At 36.5% G+C, this 20,344-nt stretch overlaps 1 protein-coding gene across 5 annotated transcripts in view; it reads left to right on the top strand.

Moving 5' to 3' along the window:
* Positions 1–20,344, top strand: part of kug (FAT atypical cadherin kugelei) — a 956,861-nt gene that overhangs the window by 851,092 nt on the left and 85,425 nt on the right. For 3 of the 5 annotated variants that reach the window (XM_083129471.1, XM_083129473.1, XM_083129472.1), the window contains exons 7-14: positions 4,370–4,471; positions 5,082–5,234; positions 7,090–7,303; positions 13,633–13,772; positions 14,794–15,035; positions 16,102–16,346; positions 18,389–18,575; positions 19,891–20,119. In XM_083129471.1, the coding sequence (XP_082985597.1) occupies positions 4,370–4,471; positions 5,082–5,234; positions 7,090–7,303; positions 13,633–13,772; positions 14,794–15,035; positions 16,102–16,346; positions 18,389–18,575; positions 19,891–20,119 (1,512 nt within the window). The remainder of the gene's footprint in view (positions 1–4,369; positions 4,472–5,081; positions 5,235–7,089; positions 7,304–13,632; positions 13,773–14,793; positions 15,036–16,101; positions 16,347–18,388; positions 18,576–19,890; positions 20,120–20,344) is intronic. The other 2 variants (XM_083129474.1, XM_083129475.1) reach the window with 1 other exon arrangement.

Genomic DNA, 20,344 nt, shown 5'->3' on the forward strand with positions numbered 1-20,344 from the left:
GCATAAGAGGTGAAAGGTGTGTATGTTTCATGCTTACTAATTTGTAATAGAAACCGTAAGATCATAAGAAATCTGTATAGATGTCGATGTACAGAATTTCTGGAAGATAAAGTCACTGGCCTTTGGTAAGAGCTAGTATTATCACTAAAGTAACACATTTTATCCTTTTATATATATGTAGTAATTTTGTACAGTATGGTACATGCATCGGTGACTTTATTTCAGGTATTCTGTACATTTTGATTGTCCTAAATATTGTCACATCACATACACATTATTCGGTTGTCTCAGAATAAGATTGCAGTGTGTTGGCACCAATGTAATCCAAGCTTTGAAAAATGAATGTGATAATTTTTACAATTTTCACAATGATCTAAGGTGAGCTAACAAGTAGCTCAAGCTGTATTCAAGACCTCTTATTATAATGCTAATAGTACCTATTGTAACTTTACATGTAGCAGGAATATATACAACATTGAGAAAACAACAAGAAATTAACCCATGGCCATGGATAATTTAGGATGGTGATCTTGCTCACTAAAAATTGGCATGGTAAAGAATACATTTGAACAGATAATGCTATCAAAACAAGTTCTTTATAAAGTGGCACGTTTAATCGTGCATTTGAAGTGGCGCATAAAACAACATTTATTTTTATTGTTACTCAATCGTTAAGGCTGTGCCAGACCTTTGGCAAAGACATTTTCGGATTTTCCTCTTCTTTTGAAAACAGCTATATTTCAAATTCCGAAAAATTACGTACGCTTAGAATTCCTTCCAGATCATATATGTGGAGTTTTGTGTGGTTTACTTTCGCTGTTATCTAGATATTTGCAATAGTTTAATAGGCTTACTTGTTTATATCTGGACAACAGCAAAAGCAATCTACACAAAGATTCATATGAATGCTCTAGAAGGAATTCTAAGCCGAATAATTATTTTCAGATTTTGGAATATCATAGTGGTTTTTCGAAGGAGAGGAAAATTCGAGAACAACTTTCCTGGCATCGGCCAAAGGTCCAGCTGAGCTTTAACATCAAGCTTTTGTTGCAGGAGAGACTTGGATGATTCTACTGTATTTTGTGATTATTATTGCTTCTCAAAGTGTTGAGTAATTGTGCCATATATTTTATACGTGCCTGTTGGTATAAAAATTATAACATTTATAGCCTCTAATAATACAGCTTTAAGTAGGTCTACAGAATCGTGTTTTCATGTACCTTATTGTGGAAATGTGTGAAGTATATTTAGTACCTAGCCGGACCCTGTGGCCGAGTGGTTAGCACATCGTGCTGTGACGCCAAGGGTTCCGGGTTCGAATCCCGCTCGGGCTTGGTTGTTTGTGAATGTCCATTCATCAATGTCATCATTTCATCACTCATCCCCATCTTCGCAAATTAGCCAAGAGTAAAATAAACTAAATCAAATCAAATATTTTGTGCCTAAATATCAACACTGCAATATTATCCCGAGACGACTGTAGTTCACTGCAAGTGCTCAAGTATGACCACTTTGCATGCAGGTGTTCACACCCCCACGTCCTCTCCCCACCCCCTCTTCCTCCTTCCATGCATGTGAATCAAATCCCCCATCACAGGAAACATAATGAGAGCAGTGATCTGTGTAACGTTAATTGTAAAAACAAAAAAATATAAGTGTGATGAATCATTAGTTAAAGCTCTTAGAAGAATGCACCATCAGACATGAGACTACACTTTACATAAATGCCTGCCTTATATTTCACATGCACTGTAGGTGCAAGATACCACATCACTTGAATGCTATGTGTTACACTGGGTTCTTATTTTTTTTTTTGCTGGGAATCATCTTGCTTCAGGTGGGTGCTGCGTAAACAAGAGAACGATTTTTGTGTTTATCATCATAATTTTTGAATGAAGTTTTTATTTTTTTGTTACTAGATAAAACATAATTGCTTTTTGGGAGACGACACTAGTCATTTGGACATTTTGCTGTTTTGTTTTGAAATGGGAAAATTCAGTCAGAACCCTCCTCCCCACCACAGCACGTAACATCCCAGTATTTTTTTCTGCAACATGAAACATCACAGTTACATAACATGCACGTATCTATGATGTTTCAATGATTTATGCCTGAATCACATGAGGCTAGATTTCCTGCTGGATTTTCCAGTTGAGCTTGGACTAGTTGTGTGGTACTTGCTCATTTGCTAGTTTTTGCCTCACACGACACTCCTTACTGTACTTGTTGGTAGACTTTTGTTTCCATAAGGCATTGCGCAGGCGAGCGACTTGAGGAAGAACATTGTAGTAGAATAGCTACTGCTAGTGCTATAAATTGGCTCGAGAGATAATATGTTAGCCAAGGTGTACTCAACATAATATTAATGAACTCTGTTGTGTGTTCATACATGAGATTTGTAGGATTCGTTCATAAAATAACATAGTAATAATAAAGATTTTTATTATCTCTCGTGTACAAATTTTATTGCTATGGATCAGTGGTGGCGATTGGGTCCCAAAACTGGGGGGAGGGGGCAAGGACAAATTAGTTTTGCCTGGTAGATATGGTTTAGCATAGTGCGGGGGCAAAAGTGGGGTGCAACTAATCGCCACCACTGCTATTGATAAATTCCTAAATATTAGTGAACACAAATGCACCTCATTTCTGTTACTTTTTTTCATTGAGGAACAAACAAAAACAACGAACACTCTGAAAGCATGGGCCCTTTTCGTCACCTTTTACATGACCAAACTTTCACTCTGATTGGCTATTACCACAGCATCTAGCAGAGAAGCCAGTTGCAATTAGAAAACCAATCTAGCAGGTAGGCAGTCCATCGCCAACTAGGGAATTACTACTGGAAATCCAGTTCCATGTGATTCAGCCTTAACATACTATTTAGGTCAAACTATATCCCTTCAGAATTACCACAAATGCAATCAACATGTATATATATTAGATAAAGACAATGTTACCTACAATATTCAATTAAATAAGAGGGCAGTGCCTTTACATCAGTGGCAGCAAATGTAGTTTTCTTTAGTTTTAAGACAATTACATTTATAAGTTGTATGGAGTGATTTTCACCCCTATCTCAAAGGTTATTGAAAACCTGCACTAGACAGAGGCTGAGTTGGCTCTAGAGACACGTGAGCAGAGTGTCCCCTGTGCTAAACGCCATGTTTTAGAAGACCTGTCTGCCCTCCCTGGATAGTTTAGTTGTTGCTTAGTTACAACCAAAGGACGTCATTTGGTCCAACATTTAACTGTAGGTGTAGTGTGCCAAAATTCATAAACTTTTCATCTTTTCACTGGGAAGTAGTGAAATCAGCCTCATGTTCTGAAAGTAACTATTTGTTTGTTATTTCATGCCACTTCACAAGAACTGAACATAGGTCACTACAAATGAGATGTGTATGTCATTTTTTCCTGCATAATCGTTGCAGATTTTATGCCAAATTTACTTGCAAAAAATTGGGATGCGACTATTATGCAGAGCTTTTTTAAAATAAAAGAAAGTACCAGTATTATCAGTACTTAAAAATCATTTATTATTAGGTAAACTGTCTTTGGTACAAGATAGGATGCTTGGAATACTCGTGAATATAGTAAAAATTGAATAATCTAAATCAATACACAATTTTTTCATGACAGTTTAGCAAACATTTTTCTTCTTTTTTTAAAAAAGTTAACACATCATTTATTAATGATTTGTATCTTATAGTCGAAATACTACCCTTGAGAAATTTTACTACAGTGTTACAAAAGTACGGACTTATGCATTTATTCTTCTGTCATCATTGGTTTAGTTATCTGACATGACAATTATACGATGAAAGGTTATAAACCAATTTTTGTACTGAAAAAAAAAGGCTGCGACGATTATGCAGCGAAATACAATATGTGCACAGTTGTGTAGACCCCCTTTCAAACTCTCTTGAAGATAATAACATTAATGGTGGAATGAATTACAATATGTGACCAAGAAAGTTGTATTGACTTGTTTTGTGAGAATTGTAATCATTCCCTAAGAAATTTGATAGAATGTTAGCATCCGTAACTCCTCCCCTACTCATGTTAGTAAAGTGCTTTGTGCATTTTTGTTTACATGGGAAACATTTTTGTAACAAATGACTAATTGTCTTTGTCCCTGTTGGAAAAGAAACTTACTGTGCATTTTTTGAGAATCAGAATTCATTCTAGGTATTCACTGAAACTTAATGGTGCTGTGGCAATAAACTCGTTTCCTTTTAACAAAAAAAACATATATATTGTATTATAACTTTATTTGGCTTCCTGTTCTGTTCTGTAATATTTTTTACATGAGAAATGAAAAAATACAGATAGTATAGTGGAACACCAATCTAGAATTCTCTTTATGCCACAGAATGGCACAGGGGAACTCGAGCTGGGTTTTGATTCCTTACTTGAAAACGGAACATGGGAGAGTTTTGAGCCTGACAGTCTTACTGGAGATCCATTGTTCAGGGTAAGGAACCATTTTACAGTTTGCATTGGTTTGGATATATATACATATTTTAACGTATGCTAGAAAAGTTGTATGGAATTTGCCTGGGGTTCATATTTTGCATGCAGTTGGTTGTGGCTTTGGAAACGATATATTTGCAAGGATTTTTTTGCACATAGACCCTGATGATCATGTATGTTAATGTATACCTTAAAATATGCCTTGGCCTTATCATTACCATATAAAAATAAAACTTTAAACTCCCTTGTTAAACGTAGCTGCATCGGAAAGTCTAAAATGCATTGTGTGTGGGAATGTTGGATATGGAATGTGTTAATGTTGTGTTTTACCTACATCAGAAGTATTCAGTACATTATGGAAAGAATTATAAGTCTTTTATGCCTGGTGATATCTTTATTATAATTGTTTGAGTTGTATGGTAGTTTTACTCAAATCTTAAAAAGTATTCATTCATAACATTTTAATGCATATATATATATATATCCATTAGGTTTTTACACTTGTGTTTTGCTGTTTGTGTGTACTTGTTTGTTTGTAGTGTGGAACAGCATTTTTTTTTAAAAGTTAGACATATTTGCAAACATAATAATATTATTTAATGTTTGTCTAGGTTTTGGCTTATGACCAGGATGTTGGTCCAAATGGTGATATTGACTACAGCATCAAATCTGGTCGTGGAAAAGGAAAATTCAAGATTCATCCTAAAACTGGGGTGGTCTATTCTCAGCGGGGCTTCCAAGGAGGACAGGAGTATGACCTAGTGGTAATGTTCAATTTTCCATGTTTTGATTTTAATTTTGTAACTATGTTTTTCTAGTTAGTGCTTTATTTTCTAGGTGAAAGGTCCTGATACTCTTTATAAGTAGAGCATTGAAAACTGTATGAACCCAAATGGAATTAATTGTGATCATCAACAAGGGGCGAGGGAGTGACTGCACAGCATACTCCTAGAAAAAAAGGGGGTTGTTTGTAGTGATATACAATGCTTCATATGCATTCAAGTTTTAGTTAACCCTCTGCCTGTACACTAGGGTCTAGGAGACCCTGTACCATTAATATATTTCTGTGTGCACTAGACAATATAGGCCATTGTTGCATATTTGTAGATTCAGTTTGGAGTCCGAGGTGTTAGCAGGGAAGTGCAGCTTGAAATAGTACAACTGTGATTCATTTAACTTTCTGTTGCATCTCACAGGGTCTGTCAGACCCTGCTGTACAGAGTGAGTTACAATATTTTGTGTACTGAAATCTACTTCTATTGTTTAATTATTGATTTAATGTTCAGCATTAACATAGTTGTGATTTCAACAGTATTCTAGCACATTTTCCGCATATTATATTCATTTATGACAATTCAAAGATGCAATATAGTGACAGGGTCTGTCAGACCCTGGTGTACATACCAGGTTTTGTTTTGCTCAAACAAAAATATATGTGTACAGGTGAAGGGTTAATTTTCCCTTTTGTTTAATACAACATGCATTCATTGTGATGTAAAATAAATTGCTGAAGAGTTATATTTTTTCACTATTTTTATTTTTGCATTTTCTTTAATTATGCATTCTTCTGTTATGTATGAAACTGTTCAAGAGTTTAACAGCCAGAATTAAAACATTACATGTAGCTGTGTGTTCAAAAGTTTACAATGATGTCTTCTTGCTTTCCAACATATTCAGAGAGAAAATCACATACCTTTCATAGTTCAGTATTATTCTTGTTTTGTTCTTGATGAGTGACATCTGACTCCTGAGTACTAACACAGAAAGACTAAATGTGAAACTAATTATGTTATAGTGGAACCACAGACAAAAGAGCCTGTGACTCCTGTGCATCGTACTCCCACGTAGAGGGGAAAGGCAGAGTGGAGCAGGCTTCCTTATGGCCTGAGTTGAACCAATGAAGGGAAAGATGCATGCAGAATTTTGGCCGATATTTTTTTTACCAGAACAATCGGACATGTTACAATGATTTCCCACGATAGATTTTTGGTATGTGATAAAAGTACAATTCTCAAGCCTGATATGTATGAAAATATTTAAAATCCACATAAATAGACATCAGTCTACAGGACTATCATTTCACTACCAACAAAGTTAGTATTTGCAAGTACGAATCTTGTTTGATACATGTGTTGCGGCTTTCTAAAATTTACCCCAAAGTAACCCTTTAGGATCATGGTCAATACTTATTAATTTCCACTTCAAAACTATCACATGTCTTTGTTTTTTTATTATCGAGCTCTCACATAGCCAGTTCTGGGTTCGATTCCTGGTAGGAGTCCCCCAAAATTTCACTTTAATCCAGCATCATGGAGACAATTGGGAAACTACTTGAAAAGAAAATGTAGTGTGCTCCGGTGAGAACAGCAGCTCTAGGACTCGATGCACTGACCATGTACCTCCCAGTAAAAAAGTCACTTGGCGGGTCGTGGCCCATAGAGGGCTATTGCACCTTGGAGTTAAGTTTTATGATCACATTATAAAACCTCTTTTTTTTTTCTTTTTTTTTTTTCAATAACTGACCAGCTTTAATTCCTTCTCCGTTGCATTTTCTCATGACTTTAATCTGCCCCTCTTGAGACACGCTGTGAATATAATTTTCACATTTTTGTTTTCCAGATCCGAGCAATGGATAATGGACAACCTCAACGAAGTTCGACCACAAGAGTCTCTCTCCAAGTGGTAAGCATTCCCAAAACGTCTGCTCACCCACCGAAAGTAAGGAATGCGTATCAACATGCAGAGATAACGGAGAGTGATGGAATAGGGTATTTGGTGGCATTGATTCAAGCAGAGGATGAAGATGGAGATGCACTGTGGTATGACATTGTTGGTAAGTTTATATCCAGCTTCAGGAAAACATGTTATTCTTGTGTTTTTAAAATCTGGTATCTGGGCAATGCAATTGCATTTTGTGTTAGTTACATAGATAGAAACTCAAACTGTGGGTTTGTTTATTTTTTAAAAAAAGAAGTCTGGATCTTGAGGTTTTCTAGTTTGCATTGACAAGCTTCAGAACCAACCAGAAAGCTGCCTTCATGTAATTACAGACTCATTAACAATATTAAGTATGTACATGGAACATTTTCTGTTTTATGTGTTCAGTCTAGAATATTTAATTCTCTGTAACAAAACACATCTTTTTTTTTTCTTTTCTTTTTTTGTAATTTCATATAGTTCTAAAATAAATTGTGTGTTAACCATAATATACTTGATTGTTGAATGTATTGTATATGCCTGACAATACTGAACGTTGCATTAAATTTTTCTAAACAGCTTGCATACAGTGCAGATATGTAAATATATTTAAAGTAAATTCTTGTCTTACCTAAATTTAGCTGTTAACTCGCTGCAACAATTTTTAGTGTAAATGTTACTTTCATGGAAACAGTGCATGTGTATCCTACTGCATATGTTTATGTCTGAAAATAGAACATTTTTTCCCCCATTGAAAATGTGTGTATTTGTGCATGTGTATGGTATGGTGCACCTGTGAGGCATTTGTGTGTACATGTAGTCAATTTATTATGTAGATCATTAAACACATCTTCGTAAGGGTAATTACATGAAGAGCTTTCTGATAATGTAACTAAATCTAAATCGGTCTAAGGACTAAATCAAGCTCACAGTTCTAAGGATTGATATCACATTGTCATTGTCACGAGCCGGAAATAAAATGCTATGTCATCACAAAAATGCCAGCCAGCTCCCGGGTGACGAGAGGTCGCAAAAAGGAGTGAGCGAAGCACGAAGTGTGTTGGGAGTGCAGTGTTAAGTCGGTCCGTTTAAAAGGTTTGGGCAAACCCAGTAAAGACACCTTCGATGGATCGACCCAGTGCCACGTTGTGACTCAGCCTAGGAACCATGACGGAAACCAGGTACAGTGGTGACACTTTGGGTTTATTATTATCAGTGATTAGATATCTTGCTAGCTCGTGCGTGATCATCCTCCATCACCTGTGCAGATTCTATTAAATATTGGTAAAGGGCAATGAACATAATTTATTCCATTCTTCATACACACATCCTCTCGCAGCCAAGCAGTTTAAGCCAGCGACGGCCTAAACGTAACATTCTGTTGTTAGAGTAAAGTTAATGAATAGGTTTTCTCAGGCAATCAGCCAGGTGATCACCTTGTTGATTGCCCGAGCAAACCTCTTCAGTATTCGCTGCCAGGAAAGCTTCAAGAATTATATCAAAGTTAATGTTTGCATATTAGTATCAACGTCATATTGTGTGGATACAAAATGGTGTTGTGTATAACTTTTAGTTATAGTTGATCAGGCATTTCTGATTCATTGTCCACTGGCTGCTCCTGAACAACTAAATTTACACAAAGTAAGCCAAGAAGGCACATAGGGAGATGTTGAGGTAGGGCACCAGTCACAATCTCTGCCATTTTGAGGTGATGGCTCCAGTCACCTTTAGCATCAAAGGTACCAATTAATTAAATATTGTGTGAACCCTTTATCCAGTTTATGCAGAGACAAGGTTGGAAAAATTCTGACCTTAGATCATGTGAATCAAAACCAGGTCTCCTGTGTGACAGTCGGTCATATGCCTTACCTATTGGGCCATCACTCTTTCATTATAATTATTATGTTTACGTAGCTTTGATCATACGTAGAGTGGGCTGCTGATCATTGGTTGTACTTTGTTAATAAACTTTCTCACCGACATGGAAAAGTTCTTCTATTGGGTGGCTACAATTAACGCTTCCCTTTTCAGATCGCTCTTGAGTCTGTTTTGAAACATCAAATTGCAGTGAAACTTGGTAGAGATGCTATGGAGACCATGGGGAAGTGAATGCCGACAGGAAAAAAAAATGTTGATATTTTCACCACCAGGTGGCACTGAGGTGCTGGAGTAATAACAGCCCGTAATTTGAGTATGTCAGTACAGCAGGGTTCAGTATGCACCCAGTCAATGTGAATGAAGTTTTGGAAGCATAAGACAGCATTATCAATGGTCTCACGAAGCATTTCCTGGGATTTGTTCACTGTGCACCAGATTTCAGCCTGGTGGTGAAAATATGAACTATTCTTTTTTACAGTGTTCACTTCCCTATGGTCTTCATAGCCTCTCTACCAAGTTTCTCCTCAATCCGATGCTTCAAATGGGCTCCAGTATGCTGGAGTTACAAATATTTATTGCAAGTCAAATATTGAACTTACGTCAATGAAACCAGTCCAGAACGAATGAGGAACTCAAACAGTTTCCTTCAGCACCTACAAATGTTCAATGTATGCACCATGGGTGACACCAGGGCCGCATTTACGTGCAGGCTATCTAGGCTGCAGCCTATGGGCCCGCACTACAAAGAAAATCGACCTAGAGGATCAATTGGGAAATGACCTGATTCAGTTCAAGGCTTTTTACCATGAGTTTCAAAAAGATGAGGAAAATGAAAAAGTCATTAGTCAGGAGAGGTGGATGTATAAACTACTCCTAGAAAAGAAAAACGTCAAAGATTGTTTTCCTCTAAAAATGCACCTGTCACTTATGGTCGCAAACAGCAGTGGAGAAAGGTCATTTTCAAAATTGAAGTTGATCAAAAACAGGCTTCGAACCTCCATGTTAGAAGACAGTAGGGATGTGAAGAAGCTGAAAATTTACCGATGCCGATGTACTCACCGATAATTTTTGGAACCGATACAGATGCCGATATTTAACCGATTCCGATACATAAAATTATTCAACAGAAATGGGATGTTATTTTCAGCATGACAAAAATAAATTTGCTATGTATATTTCTATTGGATACATTTGCATCTAAAAAAAAAAAGTGGTTATGTAAACCTGTAAGAAGAACATAGATTCAGAAGAGATTTAACATTAGTACACAAGCAGTTCTTTGAAATGCAAAGTGAATTCTTCATTTTGTTCATTCTTGTTCTTAATGTTGTAAATTTAATGCTGGCAGATTGAACTTCAGAAACAGGTATGCCTAAGTATTTTCTCACCACTTGCTTCAGGTTTGGATACTCACTCTCGAATTTCCAATACAACAGCGGATCCTGGTCACGTGGAATAGTTGGTTCAGCAATGTACTGTTTTATTTCTGATTTTGAAGTAGGATGATCCTCTGAATAAGAGTTTGCAATAATTTTATTACAAAAACTCTACAAATGATGAAAAATCATAACCTAATTTTCAATAAATCTTACAAAATTAATATATAAATCTTATTAGAAGGTAAATCTGTACATGTTTAGATATCGGATTTTTGCCAATGCCGATACTGATACCGATATGTCAATTTCTGCCGATTTTCATACATCTGTAATCAGCTTCGGCACATCCGTAGAAGACAGGCTCAACATTTTGGCTTTGCTCAGCATTGAAAGTTATATTTTAAGACAACTAAGTTATGGAGATATTATAAGTAGCTTTATTAGTATGAAGTGTAGGCAAAAACCAATTAGCCACTAAGATTATTTGACACTTTCATTATAAGTCTGATTGTTTGGAAAAGTACTGTATCTGAATTAAATATAAGTAAAATTTGCTTGTTTGTTACATTCCTTTTTTTTTTATCTTGCATTTGCCTAACATGTTTATTTAAAATTACAATATGTTATTTTTAAAATAAAAATATTATTTTCAATTGATATATTATTTTCAAAAAAATTGCCTAACATGTTTACTTAAATACAATGTTATTTTTAAAATTAAAATATTATTTTCAATTGAAATATTGTATTATTTTCAAAAAAATTTTCCCCTGGCAGGTCCTGCACCACAGGTTCAGCCTAGGGGTCTATAGATCCTAAATACGGCCCTGGGTGACACAGCATGCATAAACACGATAGTCTACTTCTTGAAACACTCGCATCAACATGGGCCTGTTGATAGTGTCTATCGCTGTGATGATACGCTCCCTTAGGGCTGCAATATCACACGGCATCAGCGAGACGAATGCCCTGTCTTTGATGAAACACCACCAAAAAGAAGTCACACGGTGTAAGGTCCCATAATCTTGGGGACCAAAACATTGCACAAAACCCTGGGAGTGATTTGAGTGTGACCTAGTGGCAGAGATATGAACTCACAGCTTAACCAAACATGCACACACAAACTGTTTGCATTCCTATCATGTTGATGCATGCTGTGTCACCTGTGATGCATACATTGAACATTTGTAGGTGTTTAAAAAAAAACTGTTTAAGTTCCTCGTTCATTCTGGACCGGTTTCATTAACAAAAGTTCAATGGTTTACTTGCAATAAATGGGCCTCCCCCATGGTGCAGTGGTAGCGTCATTGCCTTGTAATCAAGGGGTCCCGGGTTCGATACCTGGTGGAGGCACAAGTGGTTCGGATCCCACTTTAAACTGTAGGTCCAGTCCCGATTAACCTTACTGTGCATAAAGTGGACTAAAAACCTCAAACCAAACCAAACCAAACCAAAACTTGCAATAAATATTTGTAACCCCTCCAGTATTTATGAAACACCTGGTATTATTTTTTCCTACCTGTTGATAACAAGAAGAAGGTGCTGAAATATCAGATTTTGCAAGGTGTATTTTAATCGTGCTGCTTTGTTCTTTTAAAGTGAAGATTTTTTACTGCTGACCAAGGAAATACCAGGTGTGCTGGTTAATAATTCTTAATTTCGTCGCTGGATGGTGCTGGAAGCAAGGGTTTTTGCACAGTCTCAACTGTTACGTCAGTGTGTTGCCAGGACAGTACCTGTCAAAACGCCGTGGATGTGCAACCGAGTGCGAGTGATTGTGATATTGAGTGTGTGTGGTAAACATGTCGACCTTCAAACCAAATAAGGAGCATGTGTGGCACGTCCTGCTTTTCTTGTTCAATCAAAAGAAAAATGCTAGTGAAAGCCATCGTATCCTTGTGTAAATGTACAGTGACAATGTTCTAATGCAAGATGCGTGTGTGCATTGGTTTGGACGATTCAAAAGTGGTGATTTCGACTTGAAAGACAAAGATCGCCCGGGCCAGCCAAAAAAATTCCAAGATGCCGAATTGCAAGCAGTGTTGGACGAAGACGATAAGCAAACGCAGCAACAACTGGCAGAGAAGTTAAATGTTGGTCGCCAAACCATATCTGATCGTCTTCATGCCATGGGAAAGATCCAGATTGGGTGACAAGACACGGAAAAGTGATTTTGCAGCACGACAACGCCTCATCACACGCAGCGAAAGGCGTCAGAGACACCATTTCTGCACTTGGCTGGGAATTTTTGCCCCACCCGCCATACACACCAGACTTAGCCCCTTCGGACTACCACTTGTTTTCATCGATGTGTCACTCACTTTCCCAGCAACACTTCAACAATTACGAAGATGTTGAACAATGGCTTGCTGACTGGATCACCTCAAAATGTGAACGATTTTTCTTGTAGGGCATCCACAATTTGATGGACAGATGGGCAAAATGTATAGCTAGCGATGGTGCATACTTTGAATAAAGCATTTGTTACCTTTCTCCCCAGATACACTTGTTTTCTTTCGGCTCAATTAAGAATTATTAACCGGCACACCTGGTAATGTGCAGAATGTGTCTACCCTGATCTGAAAAGTGCTGTAGTAAGATTTGATGCAAGTCATGTACCCAAAGTAGTCTGACATATGGCTAAAAGAGAAAGAAGTCAAATGGACTTGTCTTAATCAATAGTTAATACATTCGAACAAGTGTTCTCGGGTTATCAGCCAGGTTAAATCGGCATTAGTTTCTAACGTTTCGGGCGCATACATTGCTCTCATGATCAGGAATTTAAAACCAATTTAGCCTGGCTGGTAACCTGAGAACACTTGTTCAAATCACATCGCCAGGAAAGCTACAATTCCTAGTTAATACATTTAATGAATAGATTACCTTGGGCTTAAATCATGTGGGTTTTGGAGAGGTTTTTAAGCTTTTGAGCGCTAATGTCACTCTCATCTGAGGGTAGAAGTAACATTTCACTTGAAGATGAGAGTGACGTTAGTGCTTGAAAGCTTGGAAACATCTCCAGAACTCACATGATGGTTGATACAGAATCCATTCATTATTCCTCACCAGGAAAGATTCGAGAATTGCTTTAGTTAATATATCTGTCTGTAAACGGAATCCCAATGTGAAACTTAATCTTTCAGTTGGCTGCGAATGTACCATTAAGTAATTTTTATTTTTAGTAATTTATATGTTATTGTAATTACAGGAGGCAATGATAAAGATGAATTTTTTATTGGCCGTGACAAAGGAAATGTCTTACTTGCGAAGAAGCTGGACTGGGAAACTCAACATGAGTACAACTTGACAATAAGTGTTACAGATGGGGTTCATACAATTTTCACGCAGGTATGTTTTCTTGTCGATTTTCAAGTTTTATATATATTTAATATTTTGGTCATCATCTTCCTTCGCCATTTCCTGCCTCTGGCTGAGTCGGCATAGAAGTCAAGCCTCTCCATTTTTTCCTGGTCTTTCATCACTCCTGTCTTTCCACGGTGTTCCAATCTTGTCCTCTTCTCCTAACACTCTCCACTATCTGCTCTTTCCATCGACATCTTGGTCTCCCCCTTGGCCTTATTCCCACTCCTTGTGCATGGTAAGCTCTTACTGGTAGTCTTTCTGCATCCATCCTATTCATGTGTCCGAATCACCTCATCTGTGCCTGATCTATCCTGTCCTGAAGTTTCACCACACCCACTGTCTGTTGGATCTCATTCCTTATTCTATCCCTTCTAGTATTCCCCAATATACTCCTTAAAAATTGCATCTCCACTGCCTGCATCTTTCTTTTGTCTTTTGTCCAGTGCAAGCCTCAGCTACTGGACAGGTCACAGGTGGCGGATAGTGAAACCTCCCTCAGATATGAGGGGAAGCTGCAAATGAGTACCAGACCGAGTCGGCAAGGCTATCAGGGTGTGGAGGATGTCCAGTGGCATGGACATACTCAGCATATACCACAGATACCATCGACAGCCTTGAGTCATGGTGAATAAACACCACCATAAGTGTTTGCCCCCACTGCCTTGTGGGCCTGGAGGGATCAGAAAGGCTAAGGGGGTTGGAACCCTGACAGAAAACAAGGGTGTTCCTGAGAACCCACAGGTGGCAGCACCACCACCCAGGTGTAGCCGAAAACATAAACAATTCGAGATAAGAAAGATAATATTTTGGTACTAAATAAAATTTATGCACATCTAAACACAAACCTGCCAATAAAAGTTTTACTATTAACATTTAAAGTTCATGATATTTGCTTTGAACATATGCTCATCCTGCCTTTTAATTTTGAATGTTTTTTATTGTATATTCAAATTGTAACACTACTTAATTAATAACGTCAATTAAACTGTTGTCTATTGTTTTTCAGCTCTTTGTTTCTGTGATTGACATTAACGACCATAGACCAGTGTTTTCAGAGAACATATATAGGGTAGAGATATCTGAAAATGTGGAACCCGAGACTGAGATTTTACAATTAGTGGCGACAGATGCAGATGAAGATAAGAAAGTGTTTTACAGCCTGCATGCTGCAAGAAATCCTGCTTCGCTCTCAATTTTTAGGGTAGATTCCATGAAGGGTACCGTATCTTTGATAGAAAAGTTAGATAGGTAAGTTTTGGAAACAGTATATATGTTATTATCTATTTCTCTAGACATGTAAGCATGCGAACTTATACTTAAAAAAGTGTGTGTTCAGTATTTTAAGGATCTTTTCATTATGCAGCATTTTCTGGTCACATTTCTGTATGTTTTAAAGAGCTTGAACAATGTATTTGAGACACAGAACAGATAATACACTCCTCACAAAAAGTTTGGAATATTGTTATGTTAGACAATAGGTTGGCAATAACATGGCCTTTTAATGCAACAACACATGGTATCTGTCTGGTGGACATTCTCCTCTTTTCGCCACCGTGCCTATCACCTATTGCCTAATATAACAATATTACAAACTTTCTGTGAGGAGTGTATATAATCGCGTAAGTAACAAAACAATACTTGCTGCCAAGAAAAGTCAAATTACATATTTTTTCCTGTCATGCTCACAAAACATATTAGAGAAAAGACAACTTCTAATTTTTAAAAAAAATCCCAATATTAGGGTAAGCTCCAAAAATTACTCCTGTGCATAATAAGTCCAGAATTGTTCATCAATATGTATTTTGAAATATATCCTGTACTTGCAATATGAAAAACTCTGTTTTAATAATGGAATGGTGGAACATCAGTTTTACATTGCTCAGGGGACCCTGATGAAAAGAATAAAATACAGGAAAATTTTATCTGTTGTGACCAATAAGATTGAATGTATAATGTGGGAAAATATAAAATGGAATAACATGAAATTGAGGTTTCACTACAGCCATTTTGCAATAGTATAATTGAACAGTCAATTTGTATTCATTAAATATGTGTTGATATTTGCCAAATGCAAATAGATGTTAAAAACTACGAAATTTTGATCTTGCAGATATAGCAATTTACGTGTTCTACAGTGCTCAAAGTGGAGTAAGAACATTTTTCATGAAGCAGGATAATTTGCATAAGCATCCCCTTCCCATCCCCAAACTCGACCAAGCATTCCTGCCCGTTATCAATTTCCACTTTGAGCACTGGTGTTATATGACGAGCGAGATAGTACGTGCAGAAATTACAAATGTCTGTTATATTGCAGGGAAACAATTGAAGAGCATGTCTTGACGGTGATGGTGAAAGATCAAGGAACGCCCGCAAAACGCAATTATGCAAGGGTGGTGATCACTGTGCATGACCACAATGACCATGCACCAGAATTCACAAACGACATCATTCAAGGAAAAGTATATGAAACAGCTTCTATAGGGACTGCAGTTGTTCAGGTCTATGCAATTGATAGGGACAGAGGAGAAAATGCTAAAATAACATATTCAATAACTTCAGGTAAATTTCAATATATTATTATAAATTCCTTCATTCTGTTGGACTGTAGTAATTTTATTTTGATTTTGCTGAAGCTCTTCTTGAGTCTAGGGCTGCATATAAGCTCTGTAATCTGTATGTTGGATAAATTTTGAATCAATATTTGTTGATTAAAATTGAAGATACCTTAAATATTTTTAAGACTTCATTTTATTCTTCATTAATCAGACTGGTCTATTTCATTGAGATTTCAGAACAGTGTTTCCATTATTGTTTCTGCCTTATCATAGAATTTGTAGTCACTAGTATTGTTACATTAACAATGCTTACAGGAAAGGTATTCATTTATCAAATTATGTCATACAATATCACAGAAGATTATAGGTTGTAGCCATATTTTGTAAACTGATCTGATTATAAACAATTATATTCACTAAAGCTGTAATTGTTGTGCAATAATAATGACTAAGGTCCAGATATACAGGGTGTCCACAAAGTCCTGCTACCGTTAGGATGAAACTTAACTCCTAAACTATATGAGATAAATACATGCAGTTTTTTGCAACATGATCTACAGCTCTCAAAGTTTTATTTACAATTACAACACTTCCACATGCGCCCCGTTAGTTGCCCTCAGGACGTCGAGATGGTATTCGATCTCCATCCATACATGCTGCAGCATAGCAGCATCAACCTGTTCGAGAACGTCTGCAATCCGTGTACGAAGTGTGACAATATCTGGAACAGGGGTTTCGTAGACACGATCCTTGACATACCCCCAAAGGAAAAAAATCCAAGGGGGTGATATCAGGGGAGCGCGGTTGCCAGGGAATGTCTATCCAAAAGGTCCCTCACAACATAATCTGCAAAATCAAAAAAAAAAATATATATATATATATATATATATATATAATAATAATAATAATAATAACAACAAAAAAATACCACTACTCATTAAAACTTTGAGAGCTGTAGAACACGTTGCAAAAAACCGCATGTCTTTATCTCATATAGTTTAGGAGCTACAGTATGTTTCATTGTAATGGTAGCAGGACTTTGTGGACACCCTATATATGCAGTCAAAATATTTAAAAGAAATATGTAAGTATATTAAAATGTGTAATATAATATCTTTCATAGTCTTCAGTTCCTTGATCCCTGTGTTGTTTTAAAGGCTCTTAATATAAAATATTAATTGTGGTACATAAAATTAAATTCAATGTTTTTCTTATCTGAGGTAGTTATTTCTTAAATAATGACTCCTGACGCACAGTCATGATTCCCAGAATTAGCTAGATGTACTTACAAAATATGTGAGTAGAGAGAAACCAAGTGCACACGAAGTCTTTATTTTTGCAGTGTGAATTTCAAGACTTAAAGTTAAGATTAAAGTAAGCTGATGGACTTACCACAATCAGATACAAAATACTGAGTTTCTTTTAGGAATAGTATTTTGAATACCGTATTTCACCGCATATTGTCGCAAAGTGGGGTGCGACCAGTGTGCAACACATTTTTGTTTTTATTCCACCAGTATTTCTAGTACTTAAAATCATTTATTACTAAGCTGGCTTTCATGCAAGATTAGGATGCACATAATACTTGTAAATATATGTTAAAATTGAAAAGTCCAATTCAACATGCATTATTTCTTCGTGACAATTTAGTCAATATTTCTCTATACTGAAATATAGTTATTAGTTTGTGCATTATTGTCGAAATATTACACTTGAGAAAAATTACTACAGTGTTGGGAAATATGGACATACAAATATGGAATTTTGTGTAAATATGCACTCTAAATGGAATTCATGTATATTGTCCCTAACATCATAATTCACCATGTGTGTGTTTGCTTGGCTACTTACAAAGGTAAAAAATATATAGTTACATAAAAATCCAGAACATAATAATGACTCCATTTTAACTTCGTGTAAAAATATAAAGTTTATTTTATATATACCAATAGAAAGTAGGAATATGTTTGAGTTAAAATCTCTGAGCAAGTAATCATTTTGCTTGCACACTGATCGTACTTATTTATCATTTTATGCAATTTGCAGGTAATGTTGGTAATGCTTTTACGATTGACCCACATCTTGGAACTCTGCAGTTGGCTAGAGAGTTGGATATGAATATTATTTTCGAGTATATGCTACTTGTGAAAGCCAGCGACAACGGATCTCCTTCACTGTTTGCAACCATCCCTGTTCATATAATGGTTACTATGGCTGATAATGCTCCACCGAGGTAAGATTAGTTTTGAGTGTAGTCATAAATTCATAATTCAGGAAATACATTACATTAAAAGAGGAACATGCATTAAGAGTATTTGAAAATAAAATCCTTAGAAAAATATTTGGACCTAAAAGGGATGAGGAGACAGGTGAGTGGAGAATGTTACATAATTTGGAACTCCACAATATGTATTCATGTCCTGATATTATTAGAATAATTAAATCAAGAAGACTTAGATTGACAGACCATGTGGCATGAATGGGAGAGGAAAGAAGAGTTTGCAGGATTCTTGTTGGGAAACCTGAATAAAAATTGGCTGTTAAATATCTTTTAGCCTCAAGATTTATTTTGTAGAATATATAGTTATAAATAATCTAAAGAGATGGTGCTATGCAATAAATACACCAGGATAGGACAAATTAATCAGTATCCTATTGATAGTAGTTGCATAGGCATGTTATGTTTCAATATATTAGGAAAATTTCTGATAATTTTGCTGATCTGGTATTTCTATAAATATCCCTTAATTTAGTGTAAAATTTTGAAATTTTGTCATGTATTTTTATGAATATTAAGGTATAATTTATTTACCCTGATTTTGTAAATCACCTGTCTGAAAGTGTATTTTTCTTGGACAAAGCCATTGCAGTCACCTGTTACATACATTATAGTTCAAAAGGTATAACTCTATTTGTTTTTCTATTAGCTTCACCCTTCCAGCCCTAACTCAATAATGGCCCCATGGTTGAAATTAAAATTAGAGGCATCATGGGTGACTGTCCCCTCTCAGCAGCTTGATTTCTCACCGGCACTGATGATAAAGAATTTCCTCTTATCACTGCTGAACCCCAAATGAGAGGCCATCTTTCCAGGTAGTTTTCAGCTCGGGAGACTAAAAAGAAAAATGAATCCAAGGAAATATATTTTTGTAACCAACCCAATGAACATCGTGGCTGTGCGTTCTAAGGTGTCATGTTTTGGGCTCCAACTATGGGGCGCATGCAGGTTCGAGTCTCCTTGGGGAAGCTAACAACTTTTCTCCTGAGATTTATGCCAGTGTACAGGACCGGTGGACACCCACCATCGTGAGGAAATTGGGGAGCTACAAATGGATAGCGTAACCCGGTCACAGAAACCTACAACAATGACGGGAGGTGCGACGTGCTGACTGGTTGGTTGATCTCTGACCATCTTGAGCTGGGAATGAGGGTGGCCGTCTGTAGGTTGGGCTAGGCCCTCATGTGCTGTTGCACCACAGTTATTTATTATGATTATTATAAACCAATAAACAAATATGATTAATTTCTCTTTTTTTTACTCTATGCAGGTTTACACAGGAAGAACATGCTGCTGAAATTTATGAAAATCAACCAATAGGAACATACGTGAGGCATGTGGAAGCAAGAAGCACCTCTTCATTGTTTTTTGAAATTTTGGCTGGGAATACAGACGATATGTTCTTCATTAACCCTAGCACTGGAGTGATCATTACAAAGCACCAGTTGGATTATGAGCTAAACAAGTTCTATAACCTGACCGTGGAGACTACAAATATGGTAATTTGAAATTCATATCTATCTATCTGCATGTATGTATACACACATACACAGAGCAGAACCTCAATTGTTTGTTCATAGCTAATATTTTGTTCTATTTTGACCAAGAAAGTTAAATGTATAAATGTACAATGTGAGAATGATTTAAAATCGAGTGATATAAAATTGAGTTCCACCACGTATATTTCCAGTCCTGCTTGAAGCTTTCAATTGCTTTGTCTTGCA

The sequence above is a fragment of the Lepisma saccharinum genome, chromosome 10 (assembly GCF_977018435.1).
Source record: "Lepisma saccharinum chromosome 10, izLepSacc3.1, whole genome shotgun sequence".
Taxonomy (NCBI): Eukaryota; Metazoa; Arthropoda; class Insecta; order Zygentoma; family Lepismatidae; genus Lepisma; species Lepisma saccharinum.